Raw genomic sequence first — 15,509 nt, 5'->3', positions numbered from 1 at the left:
AACGTATCATTGTGTCCGAATGAAGAAGTGTAAGAAGTATTAAGATGAGCAATTGTTGTCTTTCGTACATATTGTACATAACGTGGTTTCCACATCATATAAAAAGTCTGCTTGCACTTACCTATCAATTTGTTTCGTGCTGACGTAAGCACAGGCTGTGACTCTAGTTGTGTTTTGGTAAATAGGATGCACAGTTGAACTGCTTGGTTTTCTGTTCAACATTACAGCGACCCCTACATCACCAGCAACAACAACTGTGAAGACAAGCACAGCTCCAGTCACTACACCTTCGACTGTGGAGCGAATCACGACTCCGGTCATTACATCTTCGACTGCGGAGGAAAACACTGCTCCGGTCATTATACCTTCGACTGCTGAGGGAATCACGACTCCGGTCATCATGCCTTCGACTGTGGAGCAAAGCACGGCTCCGGTCACTACGCTATTGCAAGGCGGTAAGTAGTAAATAAAGACTCGGCAAAGTGTTTTTTTTTTTGTTAAGACCTAATACTGTGCCAATTTCTGTTTCTGTCAGTCAATGGGAACCGATTTAAAATCACATTGCTCAAGTCGAGTCTGAGTGGGAGAGTTTAACAGTGACTGGTTTGTCGAGAAGAGGAAGTCGAGTCTGAGAGTTATTGTATAGAGGATACCAGTTCTCTATGCCGTTATGAACTAGTTTCCTAAAATAGTATGAATTTGATTTTTACAAAGCTTAAAGGATATAATATTTCTGTAGGTTGTCCAGTGAGTTACACCACACACGGGGATTCGTGCTTCAAGGCATACAACCAAGTCAAAACCTACAGTCAGGCCAGACAGGTGTGTGCAGCGGACGGGGGGCTCCTCGCCATGCCGAAGGACAGAGAAGTGAACGACTTCTTGTTGGACCTCAAGAACGCCGTGGATCCCAACTCTCCTTTCTGGTTCGGCCTGAACAAACAGAGCGGAGAGGGAGGGTGGGCGTGGGAAGATGGGGACTCCATACAGCCCAACCGCAGACTGGACTGGGTGGCATCCGGGGGAAACCAACAGTAACGGAGAAGGCTGTGTCAGCCACCTCGGGGCCGGATGGAACGACGCGCCGTGCTCGTCCGCATTCAACTTTATCTGCCAGCTGAAGGACCGTATGTCAAAATTATGTCAACTTTACCTCCGCTCCGCACATTAGTAACATTATTTTGGTCCGTTTCCTCTCCTTCAACTCCAAATTAATGTTAATGACCCGGACCACACGGTTGTCCTGCCTGCCTTACAATGACCCTTGTGTTTGGTTAAATTGATGTAGCAAAGTGGCAGGGCCGACCTCCAGGGACTGGGCACCATATATGGTGTTGGAATAAATTATGTAACAATATGATGGAAAAAGCTGGAGGGGCTGGTCACTATCAACATGAACCTCGTTGTTATAAGTCAAAATAAGCAGATCAGTAGTTGGGCTGGACCATGTTACGGCAAATATTGCAAATGTTACAGTTCTACCTAACAGGCTGTTTCCTCACACAGCGATCCGCTGCCCCCTCGGGTACTTCCGGTGCGGACACGGACATGCCTGCACCCTGACCTGGAGGCGGTGTGACGGGAGGACGGACTGTTCGGACGGGAGTGACGAGGACGGTTGTGGTAAGCTGCTCTCACAAAGTCCTTCTAGTTCTCACCTGCACATACAGTTGCTCGTACAATAACCTTACTTGTAGATTCAATTTTCTTTCCAATGGAAGAAGGTCTTGATATAGCATTATTTACTCTTGCTCCCGGCATGCTTTTCTCACAATATTAACTCCCATCATCCAAAGTCTGTTGACTATACTATTTGTTTTGTCGTGGCCCTTAATGCTGAAAAAAATTGAAAGTAACAAGAAAATAAATAGAAATAAAAGAATAGAATCATTATTATGGTAAAAGTCCGATGATTTCATGATGCTGCCAAAAAAAATTCAACTTGCATTTCAGGCAGAATTCTTAATGGATTATTTTACATCTTTGTCAGTGCCTCCTGTAGATGTTTAAAATGTGAATGGTACAATGGCTATTTTGTAATATGCAGAGTGCCTGCCGATTCCTGTGGATTTCAACCTCGGCGGTAGACTTACAATGTTACCCAATCAGCTGGACCAGACGACGTTTGAGGAGATACAGAATTCCTCTGTCGTGGACCTGCTCAACAGTTCGCCCACAGACGGACAGAACCGACATCCCGAGTTCCGGGAATTCGCATCTACAGTGATTTTCCCGCAATGTGCTGTACCCAAAGAGAACGACACTACCTGCTCTTTGTCTCGTCATGCAGACAACGCGACCTCTTGCAAGTGAGTAAACATGCTTCGTTACGTTTATCATGATTTTTGACGACGCCTAGGGGGCGGAGCCATTGGAATAGTACTGCTATTGAGTTGAAAACATTCTAAGAATTCCACGTAAAATATTCAATTGGGAATTAAATATTGTCAACAAGATAACTCAAGAATGACAGGAGGATTGGTTTCATACTTGCAGGGTTGGTAGGGTATGTCTAAATCCAGAAATGATAGGATTTTGGGTCCCTCATGGTTTCCCTTGGTACTGCAGCGGAACTTCTGGTCTTGATATTTCGCTATCGGGACATGCTATAGCTAAGGTCATGAACTTTAGATGGAAGTGCTTAGAAAGAAGTCATGCGAGTAAAGGCCCCCTATCAGCTTGCTATGGAACTGGACTATTTCGTTTTATCTAAAAGAGCGGTTGACGGATCGTCGTGATTTTTGGTATTTTGGTACGTAGGTAGCTTAAGTGATGCTTGATATTATTGAATTACAATTATGAAAATCACCATCTAATTTGCATAATTAATGAAACAATTCTATAAATCTGCTGTGTTCGATGTTGGGGCTATAAAACACTTGTGACATTTGTAATTGAGAAAGACAAGATCTTAAGCAGATATTCATTATGTAAAGAAATACCTAATTTGCATAATTAATATAAACTATACAGTGTTATAGTGGTAATTGCTGGGAATTTAGTACTTGCCATACTGGAAGTTCAGTGAAGGCGAACATCACTAAACATAATTTATTCAAATTGGGTCCTAATTTGCATAATTTATGAATAAATGCTAGAATACCCTTATTTTCAAGGGTATGTTTATTATTAAATCCTCGTGAGAAACTTATGGCTGGCCCACATCCTTAAACAAGCACACAATAACCAAAAACAGACATCATGATCATCACTCACATCAAAACGGTGCACACACCAATTCTTTCGCGACAGTGGTCCACTGTAGTGCGCGGAAAAAAAAGTGACGAAGGGGTTCCGGTGGTTCATGTTTGAGTTTACATTTCTCATAATCTGCTGCAAAATGGTATTAACTACTAACATGGCTGGAAAGTGTAAGAAGTGGCGTGTTTTGGGTGAAAATTGATTTCGGGCCCGAGGCTTACTTCCGGGTGTCCTTCCGAGTTCAGAGCGGTTCTTCGGTTTGACCTACATATGCGTTGTATGCGTTCTGGGGGTGCTGTCGCTATGCCTCGCGCGACGGGCTATTGTGATCATCTCAGTGTTAGGATTTTCTTTATACTTTTCTTAATAATACATAAGGGTTTTCTCTTTCCGACCATATAAGTCATATTAGTGGCTAAATTCTGGGTGATGGGTCTAATTACACGTGAAAATGGCCAATTTTGGCATAATTTTTCATCGAAAAATTCTTTTTTCCCCTAAAATTTACAAAAATGTGAGAGGTAAAAGAAATTAAAATTCTATTGTTCTCGTAGCTAGAGCGATATCCTTCATTTGCAAACACAGTTTTGACTCAAGAGGTATTTCCTGAAAGAGACGGTCGCCAGAGTTAAGGGTATGCAGAATCGAAAAAGACCCAAAATAAACTGGGTTGTGCCCCCAAAAGAGAATCACGTCGCCGAGGCGTGTTTTAAACGCTGCTTTATTAGTATTGGTAAGTTTTATAATTCCACAGTTATGGTTAGCAATAAGTTCGTTCATATTCAAATGAAACGTAAACGTTCGTGCTTAAATTTCATTTTCTTTTTAGTGTGTTTTAAAAGTAAGAAAACCTCATGTTGATATTCCTAAATCTGCCTGTGTATTTAGGAACAAACCACTGCTACCGTGCCGTTCGTGGTGTGAGGAAGTCCTTAACATGGCTGATCCCTGGATGAAGAAGCGGTTCCCAACCTGTGACTTGTTTCCACCACCACAGCACGGCTGTTGGAACCCCGAACCAGCGACAAGGAACGGTGAAGGTAAAGAAAAAAATAGACTCATGACTTTCCGCTGGCAGTGGCATTTGTAATTGGCATGTCATTCCAATGTTTCCATTCCCTGGTATTTAAGAACAATCATGCATTTAGAGGTGCATTTATTTGTTTACTTATAGGATAAATTACTGATTTTTGGCCGTTTTTTCCTCCTCAGTTTGCTACCACGGTGGCGGCATGAACTACCGCGGCACACGGAGTACAGCCAAGTCCGGGGCAGAGTGTGTGAAGTGGTCCGCTGCGCAGGAAGGGTTCTACACAGCCGCGTACCCCTGGGCCAACATAGATAACAACTACTGCCGTAACCCTACCGGTCTGGGGAGGCCATTTTGTCTGGTGGAAGATGGCAGCCAGCAGGAATGCGACGTCGTTTCCTGCAGTAAGACCCATACCTTGTTCCCGAGACCACACCCGAGATTCTCAGAAACTCTCAGTCCGTGGTTCTCAGAAATTTTATATTAAAATACTAGACAACTCTAATCTGACGATATTCACTCATTAGTAGTATAGAGCTAACAAAGTCACAGGCATTCCTCTCAGTCTCTCACATGTGTCTGTGCTTTACACTATTTTTATGCAAGAACAAAATACGTAGGAGTGATCTAGAGATGTTTTGTGAAGCTGGTAACTCTGTGTTGTTCTGCTCCAGGCCAAATCTTTGGTCTCTTTTTTATACGGAGTTCAATTCTGCTCCTTTTCTCCATGATAATGATTGCTTTACCTTACCATTGCCTATGCTAACTCAGATACGAGAGGTTGCTGGGACATCGGTCCTCCTGACTACGGCAATAGAAGCCCTATGAAGAGGTTCTACTACGTGGGAGAAAGGATCGCCTTCACCTGCAACGAGGGGTACTACATAAAGCCCGGGTATCCTACCGAAGTAAGATGCGTCGAAGGAGGCTTCTGGCAGGTTGACAAGCCCAGTTGTTCAGGTGAATGACTATTACTAGTATTAGGTCTGAGTACGCCTGCATTTTCTACACTTGCACAATTTAATTTGATGCAGTTTAGAAGAATAAGTAAGTCCTACTTATTGCCAAACCTATTAAAATATTTTATTTTAAATACTCTTCCAATTGTTATGTACATTGATTGAGAGCGAGAAAGTTAAGCTTTCTACCTCCTTTGCACTGTCATGTTTTATTTATTATGGTTTCACCATGTAGGGATGCAGTGAAGATATATTGTTTTCCTCATGTACCTACTTTTTCTTCTCCTCTTCATGCCAAGTCTTCAAATGAATTCAATATCTTAATTTATCACCGGCCACCCCCCCCAAACGTTTTTTTTAGTCATATTCATAATAAGGCTTTTAGAATGGTTTAATTTGGATGTCTTGGCTGTGTCATTGGTAATGTACTATAATAGCAGTATGTTTTACCATATTTAGAGTGTTACCATATTTGGGCATGGGGGCAGGGGCTCCATGTCCAAATATGAGCATAAAGGCAGTAGCAGATGTGGCCATGTTTGTAGATGTGGTTTCAATTTGGCTATTCACTAAATAATTAAAAAAGACCTGCGTGGTGGCACATAGTTGTCTTTTTGGTCAGGAAAAAGGAGGGAACTAATTTATAAATTAATGGAAATATGTCACATAACCTATATTTTTATATACCTGGCCATTTTTTAAACATTTTTTTTTCAATTTGGTTTAAAAATTCTTTCAACCAATTAAGCTACAGATACATGTACTGTAGCGGTGTGGTAGGTAAGGTCATTGACCTTTATTGACATTGTTTCCTATAATTATGGGGGTTATCTGTTAAGATTTGGTATAATGTCTGGTGCAATTTTATGTACCTGCAACATGCAAATACATGGGCCCACTTGTAACTACATAATATGATTCTTCCAAGAATGACCGTAACATTGAGTATTGGAAATGGCTGTGTGTGGGGAGGGGGGCAGATCCATTTTTGGTACGCGGGATGTGGTGAAGCCATTTGCTGCATTTGCTCCCGAGCAAATGTGTGCCTTTTTGGGATTCTTTGTTTGTTAAGGTCCTAAATAAACAAATACTATTAGTCATAATTCACAAAAGTATTTTTAATTTAAAACACATCGAACGCATGAACAACATTCAAACTTATAAAGTTTTATTAGATTTCTTTTAATATAAAATGTAAAGCCAAAATATACCATCATGATCAATCTCAAAAGTTAAAAAATCTGTTGATATAGATTCTTTATTGACACAACAAAAAGTACAGAGACTTTTGTATGGTCTTCTACAACCTAAGTAAAGATCTAACAAAGCTAAATACATGTGTGGATAACGTTATCTTACGTAAAGAGTATATGTATGATGTAACAATAAAGGTTAACTATTCTCAAACATGTATTGTATTTTCCTATTTGAACACTGTATTGGTTATCTCCCCTGAGAATGTAGTTGCATTTATTTATAGGATCTAACGTATTGAAATCAATTGAACAAGCGGAAAGAAAGGTGAACAGAAATAGGCGCTTATCATTGTAGAGTATACAATCCATTATAAAATGGTGGTCATTTTCAATCTTGTTTGGACAAAATGGACAGTACCTTTGGTCTATTTGGTATTTCTTGTATCGACCCATTTCTATGTTTAATTTATTACAACTAATTCTTAATTTTGTGATCGTTTTTCGGATATCTAGATTGTGTATACTTGAGAGGTATTGTTTTTGTCTATAATTTTCCTTTAATGCGGTATAAACTGAAAGTTTTGCGTTGTTACTAATAGAGTTATACCATTTTCGTATGTATATATCTTGAAGGCGGGATCGTAATTGATTGGTTATCGTATCCACTTGGTATGACCCGGGTTCGTCCAGAATTGTCAAAGACCATTGTAATTCAGAACGTCGTTTACGTGGTTAAGCCAATCGTGTTTACCAGAATATAAAACATCGCATGCTTCACGATGTAAGGTGTCTTCGGTCAAGTTTACAAAACGATGCCAGTATTTTATTAATTGTATTTCAGTATCTATTATTATTGGAAAGGTTCCTAGTTCTCGACGAAAACCATCATTTGATGCTTTTGTATTAACTCTAAGTAAAAATTTTTGAAAGTTCATATCGATGGCATCAAATTCTGGAATATATTGAGAAAGATGTATATTTTCAATTGAAAAGTTGTCGTTTTCTAAGTTTAGACGAGACGCTAGATTAAAAAAACATGTCCTTATCTGTCCTTCTTTCAAAATGAATCACATATGTGTGGGCACACGTGGAGCTTAAACTCTTTCTAACCGAAGCAGGAATATTTTCCCCTATATCAAGTTTCTCTAATACAGTGGAGAAAATGTTTTTTTGGTGTGGATTCTGAAATACGCGTAGAAACATTAAGTTTTATTGTTTTAGATGTTTGGTCGAAACATGTTAATTTGGATCCATATAGAAAAATCGGCTTCACAAATTTGTTGAAAAGGCTTTTGCTAATTGAATTGAAATGTTAGTTTCAGAAAACAAAAGGGATTTAAGTTTGAATAGCGCTCTCATTGCTTTAGTTTTTAAATATTTTCTGGCGGTTTTAAATTTGCCCGAAGACGTGAGAGGCATACCGAGATAAGTGTAGCTGTCGGTAACTTCAATTTCCTTTCCGTATAAATAGAATCTATTTAGACATTCCTTTCGCGAATAGAAGAACTTTGGTTTTAGTTACATTAACACTCAATTTCCATCTATTGCAGTATGTTTCTAAATTGTTTATACAGTTCTGTAGACCTGCATAAACAATTTAGAAACACACTGCAATAGATGGAAATAATATGTCTTCCTAACGATAGATATGTATTGTCTCTTCCTCAGTGAATTTCGAGGATAGGCTAAAAGCCGACCTGCTCGATGTGAACAATCGCAACCTAGCATCTGGGCCTGAGAGCCGTACCCAGCCTGAGAACCCTAGCGACACTGGGAACCGTACCGACACTGACAACTCTAGCGACACTGAAAACCCTACCGACACTGACAACCCTACCGTCACTGGGAACCCTGCCGTCACTGAGAACCGTGCTGAGACTGACAACCCTACCGAGGCAGAGACCCCTACTCGGATTGAGAACCACATCCGACCCGTCATCAGCTTTACTGGATCTGTAGAACAGATCGTCGACTTGGTGAGTTTCAGTATCTGTAACACATTTCAAATCCTCGTTGGTTTATGACAAATAGACAGTTCGTGGAGGGAGCAAAACATAACTGACCGATGCTTTACCTTTTCTTTCAGGAGGAAAAGAAGGAGCAGCTGGTTGCCTCTGTCGTCATCCATTTCGTAAGTCCACGTAGTTATTAAATATCTGTGCACTTAGAATAATATCGCATTCATATAATCATGTCTCGTTTTTATTAGGAGGTTTATGTGATTTGCTATCATCATCATAATTTTGCTATACTTTGCTGTATAATTTTTTGCTAGTAAGCTACACAGTAATAATTTGTTTCTTGTTACTCCAGACATGGCAGGACAGCCGACTGAGCTGGGATCCAAAGTACTACGACAACATCGAGACTATCAGCGTCCCTGGCAGCAGTATCTGGACCCCTACACTTACTCTGAAGGGGAAGTATGTTGTGTCTTCTAAAACTATCATCATTGAATCGAAAATGAACCATGCCTGATCTGTTGTTTTTTAAATGCCCTGAACTGCAGAAAATAGCATTTTACTTGTAAGATAGTTAATGAAAATAACATTACACTGATTTGAAGTCTTGTATGTCATTTAAAGTACCCGTTAAATAAAAATGATCCTGTAGTGCCAAACATTACACAATTACCTTAAAATATAACTAACAAAATGACCGACAATATCTTTGTTGACACTGGGATACAATGCTAGGAATGGTTTTATCAGTTTGACACTAGATGATGGTTATCTTACCAGTAAATTAACTTGTAAAAAAACTTCTGATTACTCCACAGTGCTAATCCTTTATACCAAGGCCTACCAAAAATCGTTCCGGTCTGGATCAGTAGCAATGGCCAGGTAATCTGGAGGGTAGAAACCCTGACCACCACCGTGTGTGATGCGGACCCCTTCTACTTCCCTGCAGACACCATGAAATGCAACATCTGCTTTGCTGCATTTTNGAGAGAGAGAGAGAAAGATAGATATAGATATAGATAGATATATATAGATAGATAGATAGATAGATAGATAGATAGATAGGTAGATATAGATAGATAGATATAGATAGATAGATGGATAGATATAGATAGATTTATATATTTATATATATAATAACGTATCATTGTGTCCGAATGAAGAAGTTGAAGAACTATTAAGATCAGCAATTGTCGTCTTCCGTAAATATTGCACATAACGTGGTTTCCACATTTTATTAAAAGTCTGCTTGCACTTACCTATCAATTTGTTTCGTGCTGACGTAAGCACAGGCTGTGACTCTAGTTGTTTTGGTAAATAGGATGCACAGTTGAATTGCTTGGCTTTCTGTTCAACATTACAGCGACCCCTACATCACCAGCAACAACAACTGTGAAGACAAGCACAGCTCCAGTCACTACACCTTCGATTGTGGAGCGAATCACGACTCCGGTCATCACACCTTCGACTGCTAAGGAAAACACTGCTCCGGTCATCACACCTTCGACTGCTAAGGAAAACACTGCTCCGGTCATCACACCTTCGACTGCCAAGGAAAACACTGCTCCGGTCATCACACCTTCGACTGCCAAGGAAAACACTGCTCCGGTCATCACACCTTCGACTGCTAAGGAAACACTGCTCCGGTCATCACACCTTCGACTGCCAGGAAACACTGCTCCGGTCATCACACCTTCGACTGCTAAGGGAAACACTGCTCCGGGTCATCACACCTTCGACTGCTAGGAAACACTGCTCCGGGTCATCACACCTTCGACTGCTAAGGAAACACTGCTCCGGTCATCACACCTTCGACTGCTGAGGAAATAACGTCTCCGGTCATCACACCCATGACTGTGGAGCAAAGCACGGCTCCGGTCACTACGCTATTGCAAGGCGGTAAGTAGTAAATAAAGACTCGGCAAAGTGTTTTTTTTTTGTTAAGACCTAATACTGTGCCAATTTCTGTTTCTGTCAGTCAATGGGAACCGATTTAAAATCACATTGCTCCAGTTGAGTCTGAGTGGGAGAGTTTAACAGTGACTGGTTTGTCGGGAAGAGGAAGTCGAGTCTGAGAGTTATTGTATAGAGCATACCAGTTCTCTATGCAGTTATAAACTAGTTTCCTAAAAAAATATGAATTTGAATTTTTACAAAGCTAAGTTAAAGGATACAATATTTCTGTAGGTTGTCCAGTGAGTTACACCGCACACGGGGACTCGTGCTTCAAGGCATACAACCAAGTCAAAACCTACAGTCAGGCCAGACAGGTGTGTGCAACGGACGGGGGGCTCCTCGCCATGCCGAAGGACAGAGAAGTGAACGACTTCTTGTTGGACCTCAAGAACGCCGTGGATCCCAACTCTCCTTTCTGGTTCGGCCTGAACAAACAGAGCGGAGAGGGAGGGTGGGCCTGGGAAGATGGGACTCCATACAGCCCGACCACAGACTGGACTGGGTGGCATCCGGGGGAAACCAACAGTAACGGAGAAGGCTGTGTCAGCCACCTCGGGGCCGGATGGAACGACGCGCCGTGCTCGTCCGCATTCAACTTCATCTGCCAGCTGAAGGACCGTATGTCAAAATTATGTCAACTTTACCTCCGCTCCGCACATTAGTAACATTATTTTGGTCCGTTTCCTCTCCTTCAACTCAAAATTAATGTTAATGACCCGGACCACACGGTTGTCCTGCCTGCCTTACAATGACCCTTGTGTTTGGTTAAATTGATGTAGCAAAGTGGCAGGGCCGACCTCCAGGGACTGGGCACCATATATGGTGTTGGAATAAATTATGTAACAATATGATGGAAAAAGCTGGAGGGGCTGGTCACTATCAACCTGAACCTCGTTGTTATAAGTCAAAATAAGCTGATCAGTCGTTGGGCTGGACCATGTTACGGCAAACATTGCAAATGTTACAGTTCTACCTAACAGGCTGTTTCCTCACACAGCGATCCGCTGCCCCCTCGGGTACTTCCGTTGCGGACACGGACATGCCTGCACCCTGACCTGGAGGCGGTGTGACGGGAGGACGGACTGTTCGGACGGGAGTGACGAGGACGGTTGTGGTAAGCTGCTCTCACAAAGTCCTTCTAGTTCTCACCTGCACATACAGTTGCTCGTACAATAACCTTACTTGTAGATTCAATTTTCTTTCCAATGGAAGAAGGTCTTGATATTAAGCATTATTTACTCTTGCTCCCGGCATGCTTTTCTCACAATATTAACTCCCATCATCCAAAGTCTGTTGACTATACTATTTGTTTTGTCGTGGCCCTTAATGCTGAAAAAAATTGAAAGTAACAAGAAAATAAATAGAAATGAAAGAATAGAATCATTATTATGGTAAAAGTCCGATGATTTCATGATGCTGCCAAAAAAAATTCAACTTGCATTTCAGGCAGAATTCTTAATGGATCATTTTACATCTTTGTCAGTGCCTCCTGTAGATGTTTAAATGTGAATGGTACAATGGCTATTTTGTAATATGCAGAGTGCCTGCCGATTCCTGTGGATTTCAACCTCGGCGGTAGACTTACAATGTTACCCAATCAGCTGGGTCAGACGACGTTTGAGGAGATACAGAATTCCTCTGTCGTGGACCTGCTCAACAGTTCGCCCACAGACGGACAGAACCGACATCCCGAGTTCCGGGAATTCGCATCTACAGTGATTTTCCCGCAATGTGCTGTACCCAAAGAGAACGACACTACCTGCTCTTTGTCTCGTCATGCAGACAACGCGACCTCTTGCATGTGAGTAAACATGCTTCGTTACGTGTATCATGATCTTTGACGAGCCGTTGGCGAGCCGTTGGAATAGTACTACTGTTGAGTTGAAAACATTCTAAGAATTCCACGTAAAGCATTCAATAGGGAATTAAATATTGTCAACAAGATAACTCAAGAACGACAGGAGGATTGGTTTCATACTTGCAGGGTTGGTAGGGTGTGTCTAAATCCAGAAATGATAGGATTTTGGGTCCCTCATGGTTTCCCTTTGTACTGCAGCGGAACTTCTGGTCTTGATATTTCGCGATCGGGACATGCTAGGGTCATGAACTTTAGATGGAGGTGCGTAGAAAGAAGTCATGCGAGTAAAGGCCCCCTATAAGCTTGTTATGGAACTGGACGATTTCTTTTTATCTAAAAGAGCGGTTGACGGATCGTCGTGATTTTTGGTATTTTGGTACGTAGGTAGCTTAATGCTTAGGTCACAATTCAAGAAAGGGGCCCGCTCGGCGCGTGTTCGGCGTGTTTTTTGGCACTACCGAACGGGACCTGGACGGAGACCGGTGAGCTTCCCGACGGCTGCCGGCCTATTTTTGGCCCCGCGCGGTCGCCGAATCGATTTTAACTCAGAGTTAAAAACACTTCGGGCCCCGTTCGGCGAAATACGCCGAAGCGACGCCGTAACCTCACTGCCCGGGACCCGTCGGGCGGCCGAACAGGCACCTGCCTAAGATTATGACGTCACATGTGCTGATCAGTGCATCAGATGGTCAGGAAAAGGGGGTTATAGGGAGCATATATAAACTCCTGCCTCAGACTACGTCGCACAGTTCACCACGTGTGTGTTACATCGTGTACTTGTGTGTGTTACACCTTGTATTTGTGTGTCAGAATGTCGAAGGGCAAGGGAAAACAGCCGGCACGGCTCTCTTGCCAACTTCATAAAACAGATCATAACAGGAATAGAATGTGTCTGACATTATCTCTTGTTACATCATATGCCTTCGTAATAAAATGGAATCAGAAGTTATTGGCATTTATTTTCAGTCCAAATTTCAACAGAAGTACTTTCGAAAGTAGGCCCTCGGTTACTTTTGCGACGCACCGGTTCTGCCTGCCTCTCTTCTTCAGCTACCAATGCCAGAAGACCTACATGTAGGTTGTCACCAATCTCAATCTCAGACGGGCTTGTAAGTTGTTTGCAGGTTGCACTGAACGCTGCATCGCCAACTTCAGTCTACTCTTTACTTGACGTGTACTCTTTAGGCCATGTTGCTTTGATTATATGGATGACATCCTCTGGGAACCCCAAAACTGATGCGCGCGTGCGAATAAAAAAAAGTTTTGACAAAAAAAAGTTGCTTTCATTATGACATCTACGTGGTCATGAAGGTTGAACAAATGGCACAGAATATGTTATGGCGAATAATCTACTCTTCGAATTCATTTCTTTACATTTTTGTCTTTTTTCCTTTGATTTTGGCATTCTACGACATTGGTATCGTTTCTAAATGTTTTCCTTGCAACTTATGGTATATTTTTGCTCATTTAGCAACTGTTTTGCACGATTTACAGTATGGTTGAAAACTTTTTTTTTGGAAACGGCCGAAAATTCATGCGCGCGCGGATGTCATCCATATAATCAAATCAACATGGCCTTACTTGAAGTGAACGGTAGCAGGCAGTGCAGCGCTTATATATGTACCTGCTCAAAAACACGAGAGGAGCCCGTCGGGATCCCGCCAGGAACCCGCCAAGGACCTGACAGCTGCCCGGCCGAACTGTAAGAGCAGGTCGGCACCCTACCACACGCCGCACGGGTCAAGACGGGCGACTGACCGGGCACCGGACGGGTCCCTGACAGAAACCGGCCGCAAAAGTTTATGAATATTAATGAGAGCCGCCGGCCGGAGCACAATCAGGCCCCGACAGGGAGCCGTAAAGGAACATTTAATTGTGACCCTGACAGTACGGCGCACGCTCGGCGTCATGACGCCGGCCGGCGTCTACACCGAGGACATGCCGAACGGGCGCCGTTTCAAATGTGACCTAAGCATAAGTGATGCTTGATATTATTGAATTACAATTATGAAAATCATCATCTGATTTGCATAATTAATGAAACAATTCTATAATTCTGCTGTGTTCAAAGTTAGGGCTATAAAACACTTGTGACATTTGTAATTGAGAAAGACAAGATCTTAAGCAGATATTCATTATGTAAAGAAATACCTAATTTGCATAATTAATATGAACTATACAATGTTATAGTGGTAATTGCTGGGAATTTAGTACTTGCCATACTGGAAGTTCAGCGAAGGCGAACATCGCTAAACATAATTTATTCAAATCGGGTCCTAATTTGCATAATTTATGAATAAATGCTAGAATACCCTTATTTTCAAGGATATGTTTATTATTAAATCCTCGTGTGAAACTTATGGCCCACATCCTTAAACAAGCACACAATAACCAAAAATAGACATCATGATCATCACTCACATCAAAACGGTGCACACACCAATTCTTTCGCGACAGTGGTCCACTGCAGTGCGCGGAAAAAAAGTGACGAAGGTGGTTCATGTTTGAGTTTACATTTCTCATAATCTGCCGCAAAATGGTATTAACTACTAACATGGCTGGAAAGAGTAAGAAGTGGCGTGTTTTGGGTGAAAATTGATTTCGGGCCCGAGGCTTACTTCCGGGTGTCCTTCCGCCTTCAGCGCGGTGCTTCGGTTTGACCTATATATGCGTTGTACGCGTTCTGGGGGTGCTGTCGCTATGCCTCGCGCGACGGGCTATTGTGATAATCTCAGTGTTAGGATTTTCTTTGTACTTTTCTTAATAATACATAAGGGTTTTCTCTTTCCGACCATATAAGTCATATTAGTGGCTAAATTCTGGGTGATGGGTCTAATTCCACGTGAAAATGGCCAATTTTGGCATCATTTTTCATCGAAAAATTCTTTTTCCCCCTAACATTTACAAAAATGTGAGAGGTGAAAGAAATTAAAATTCTATTGTTCTCGTTGCTAGAGCGATATCCTTCATTTGCAAACACAGTTTTGACTCAAGAGGTATTTCCTGAGAGAGACGGTCGCTAGAGTTAAGGGTATGCAGAATCGAATTAAGACCCAAAATAAACTGGGGTGTGCCCCCAAAAGAGAATCACGTCGCCGAGGCGTGTTTTAAACGCTACTTTATTAGTATTGGTAAGTTTTACCTTCGTTTATAATTCCACAGTTATGGTTAGCAATAAGTTCGTTCATATTCAAATGAAACGTAAACGTTCGTGCTTAAATTGCATTTTCTTTTTAGTGTGTTTTAAAAGTAAGAAAACCTTATGTTGATATTCCTAAATCTGCCTGTGTATTTAGGAACAAACCACTGCTACCGTGCCGTTCGTGGTGTGAGGAAGTCCTCAGCATG

General features: G+C 41.8%; 2 protein-coding genes and 1 long non-coding RNA gene across 3 annotated transcripts in view; all 3 read left to right on the top strand.

Moving 5' to 3' along the window:
* Positions 1–463, top strand: part of LOC109471720 (low-density lipoprotein receptor-related protein 6-like) — a 15,143-nt gene extending 14,680 nt beyond the window's left edge. The window contains exon 7 of the mRNA XM_019771070.1: positions 228–463. Within this exon, the coding sequence (XP_019626629.1) occupies positions 228–463 (236 nt within the window). The remainder of the gene's footprint in view (positions 1–227) is intronic.
* Positions 464–852: 389 nt separating this feature from the next.
* The window catches only part of LOC109471719, a 28,798-nt gene continuing 14,141 nt past the window's right edge, over positions 853–15,509 (top strand). Inside the window, 14 exon segments of the mRNA XM_019771069.1 lie at positions 853–1,034; positions 1,490–1,623; positions 2,048–2,309; positions 4,090–4,241; positions 4,414–4,635; positions 5,003–5,191; positions 8,055–8,362; positions 8,473–8,517; positions 8,700–8,809; positions 9,711–9,799; positions 10,133–10,246; positions 10,535–10,921; positions 11,301–11,417; positions 11,843–12,104. Coding sequence (XP_019626628.1) covers positions 853–1,034; positions 1,490–1,623; positions 2,048–2,309; positions 4,090–4,241; positions 4,414–4,635; positions 5,003–5,191; positions 8,055–8,362; positions 8,473–8,517; positions 8,700–8,809; positions 9,711–9,799; positions 10,133–10,246; positions 10,535–10,921; positions 11,301–11,417; positions 11,843–12,104 — 2,573 coding nt within the window.
* On the top strand, positions 8,115–8,783 carry LOC109471735. The gene is made up of 3 exons (XR_002140323.1): positions 8,115–8,362; positions 8,473–8,517; positions 8,700–8,783. It is a non-coding gene; the product is annotated as an uncharacterized LOC109471735 (long non-coding RNA).

The sequence above is a fragment of the Branchiostoma belcheri genome, unplaced genomic scaffold, assembly GCF_001625305.1.
Source record: "Branchiostoma belcheri isolate BF01 breed outbred unplaced genomic scaffold, Haploidv18h27 scaffold256, whole genome shotgun sequence".
Taxonomy (NCBI): domain Eukaryota; kingdom Metazoa; phylum Chordata; class Leptocardii; order Amphioxiformes; family Branchiostomatidae; genus Branchiostoma; species Branchiostoma belcheri.
Note: the sequence above shows the minus strand (reverse complement) of the source record. Positions and strands in the feature narration are given on the sequence as shown.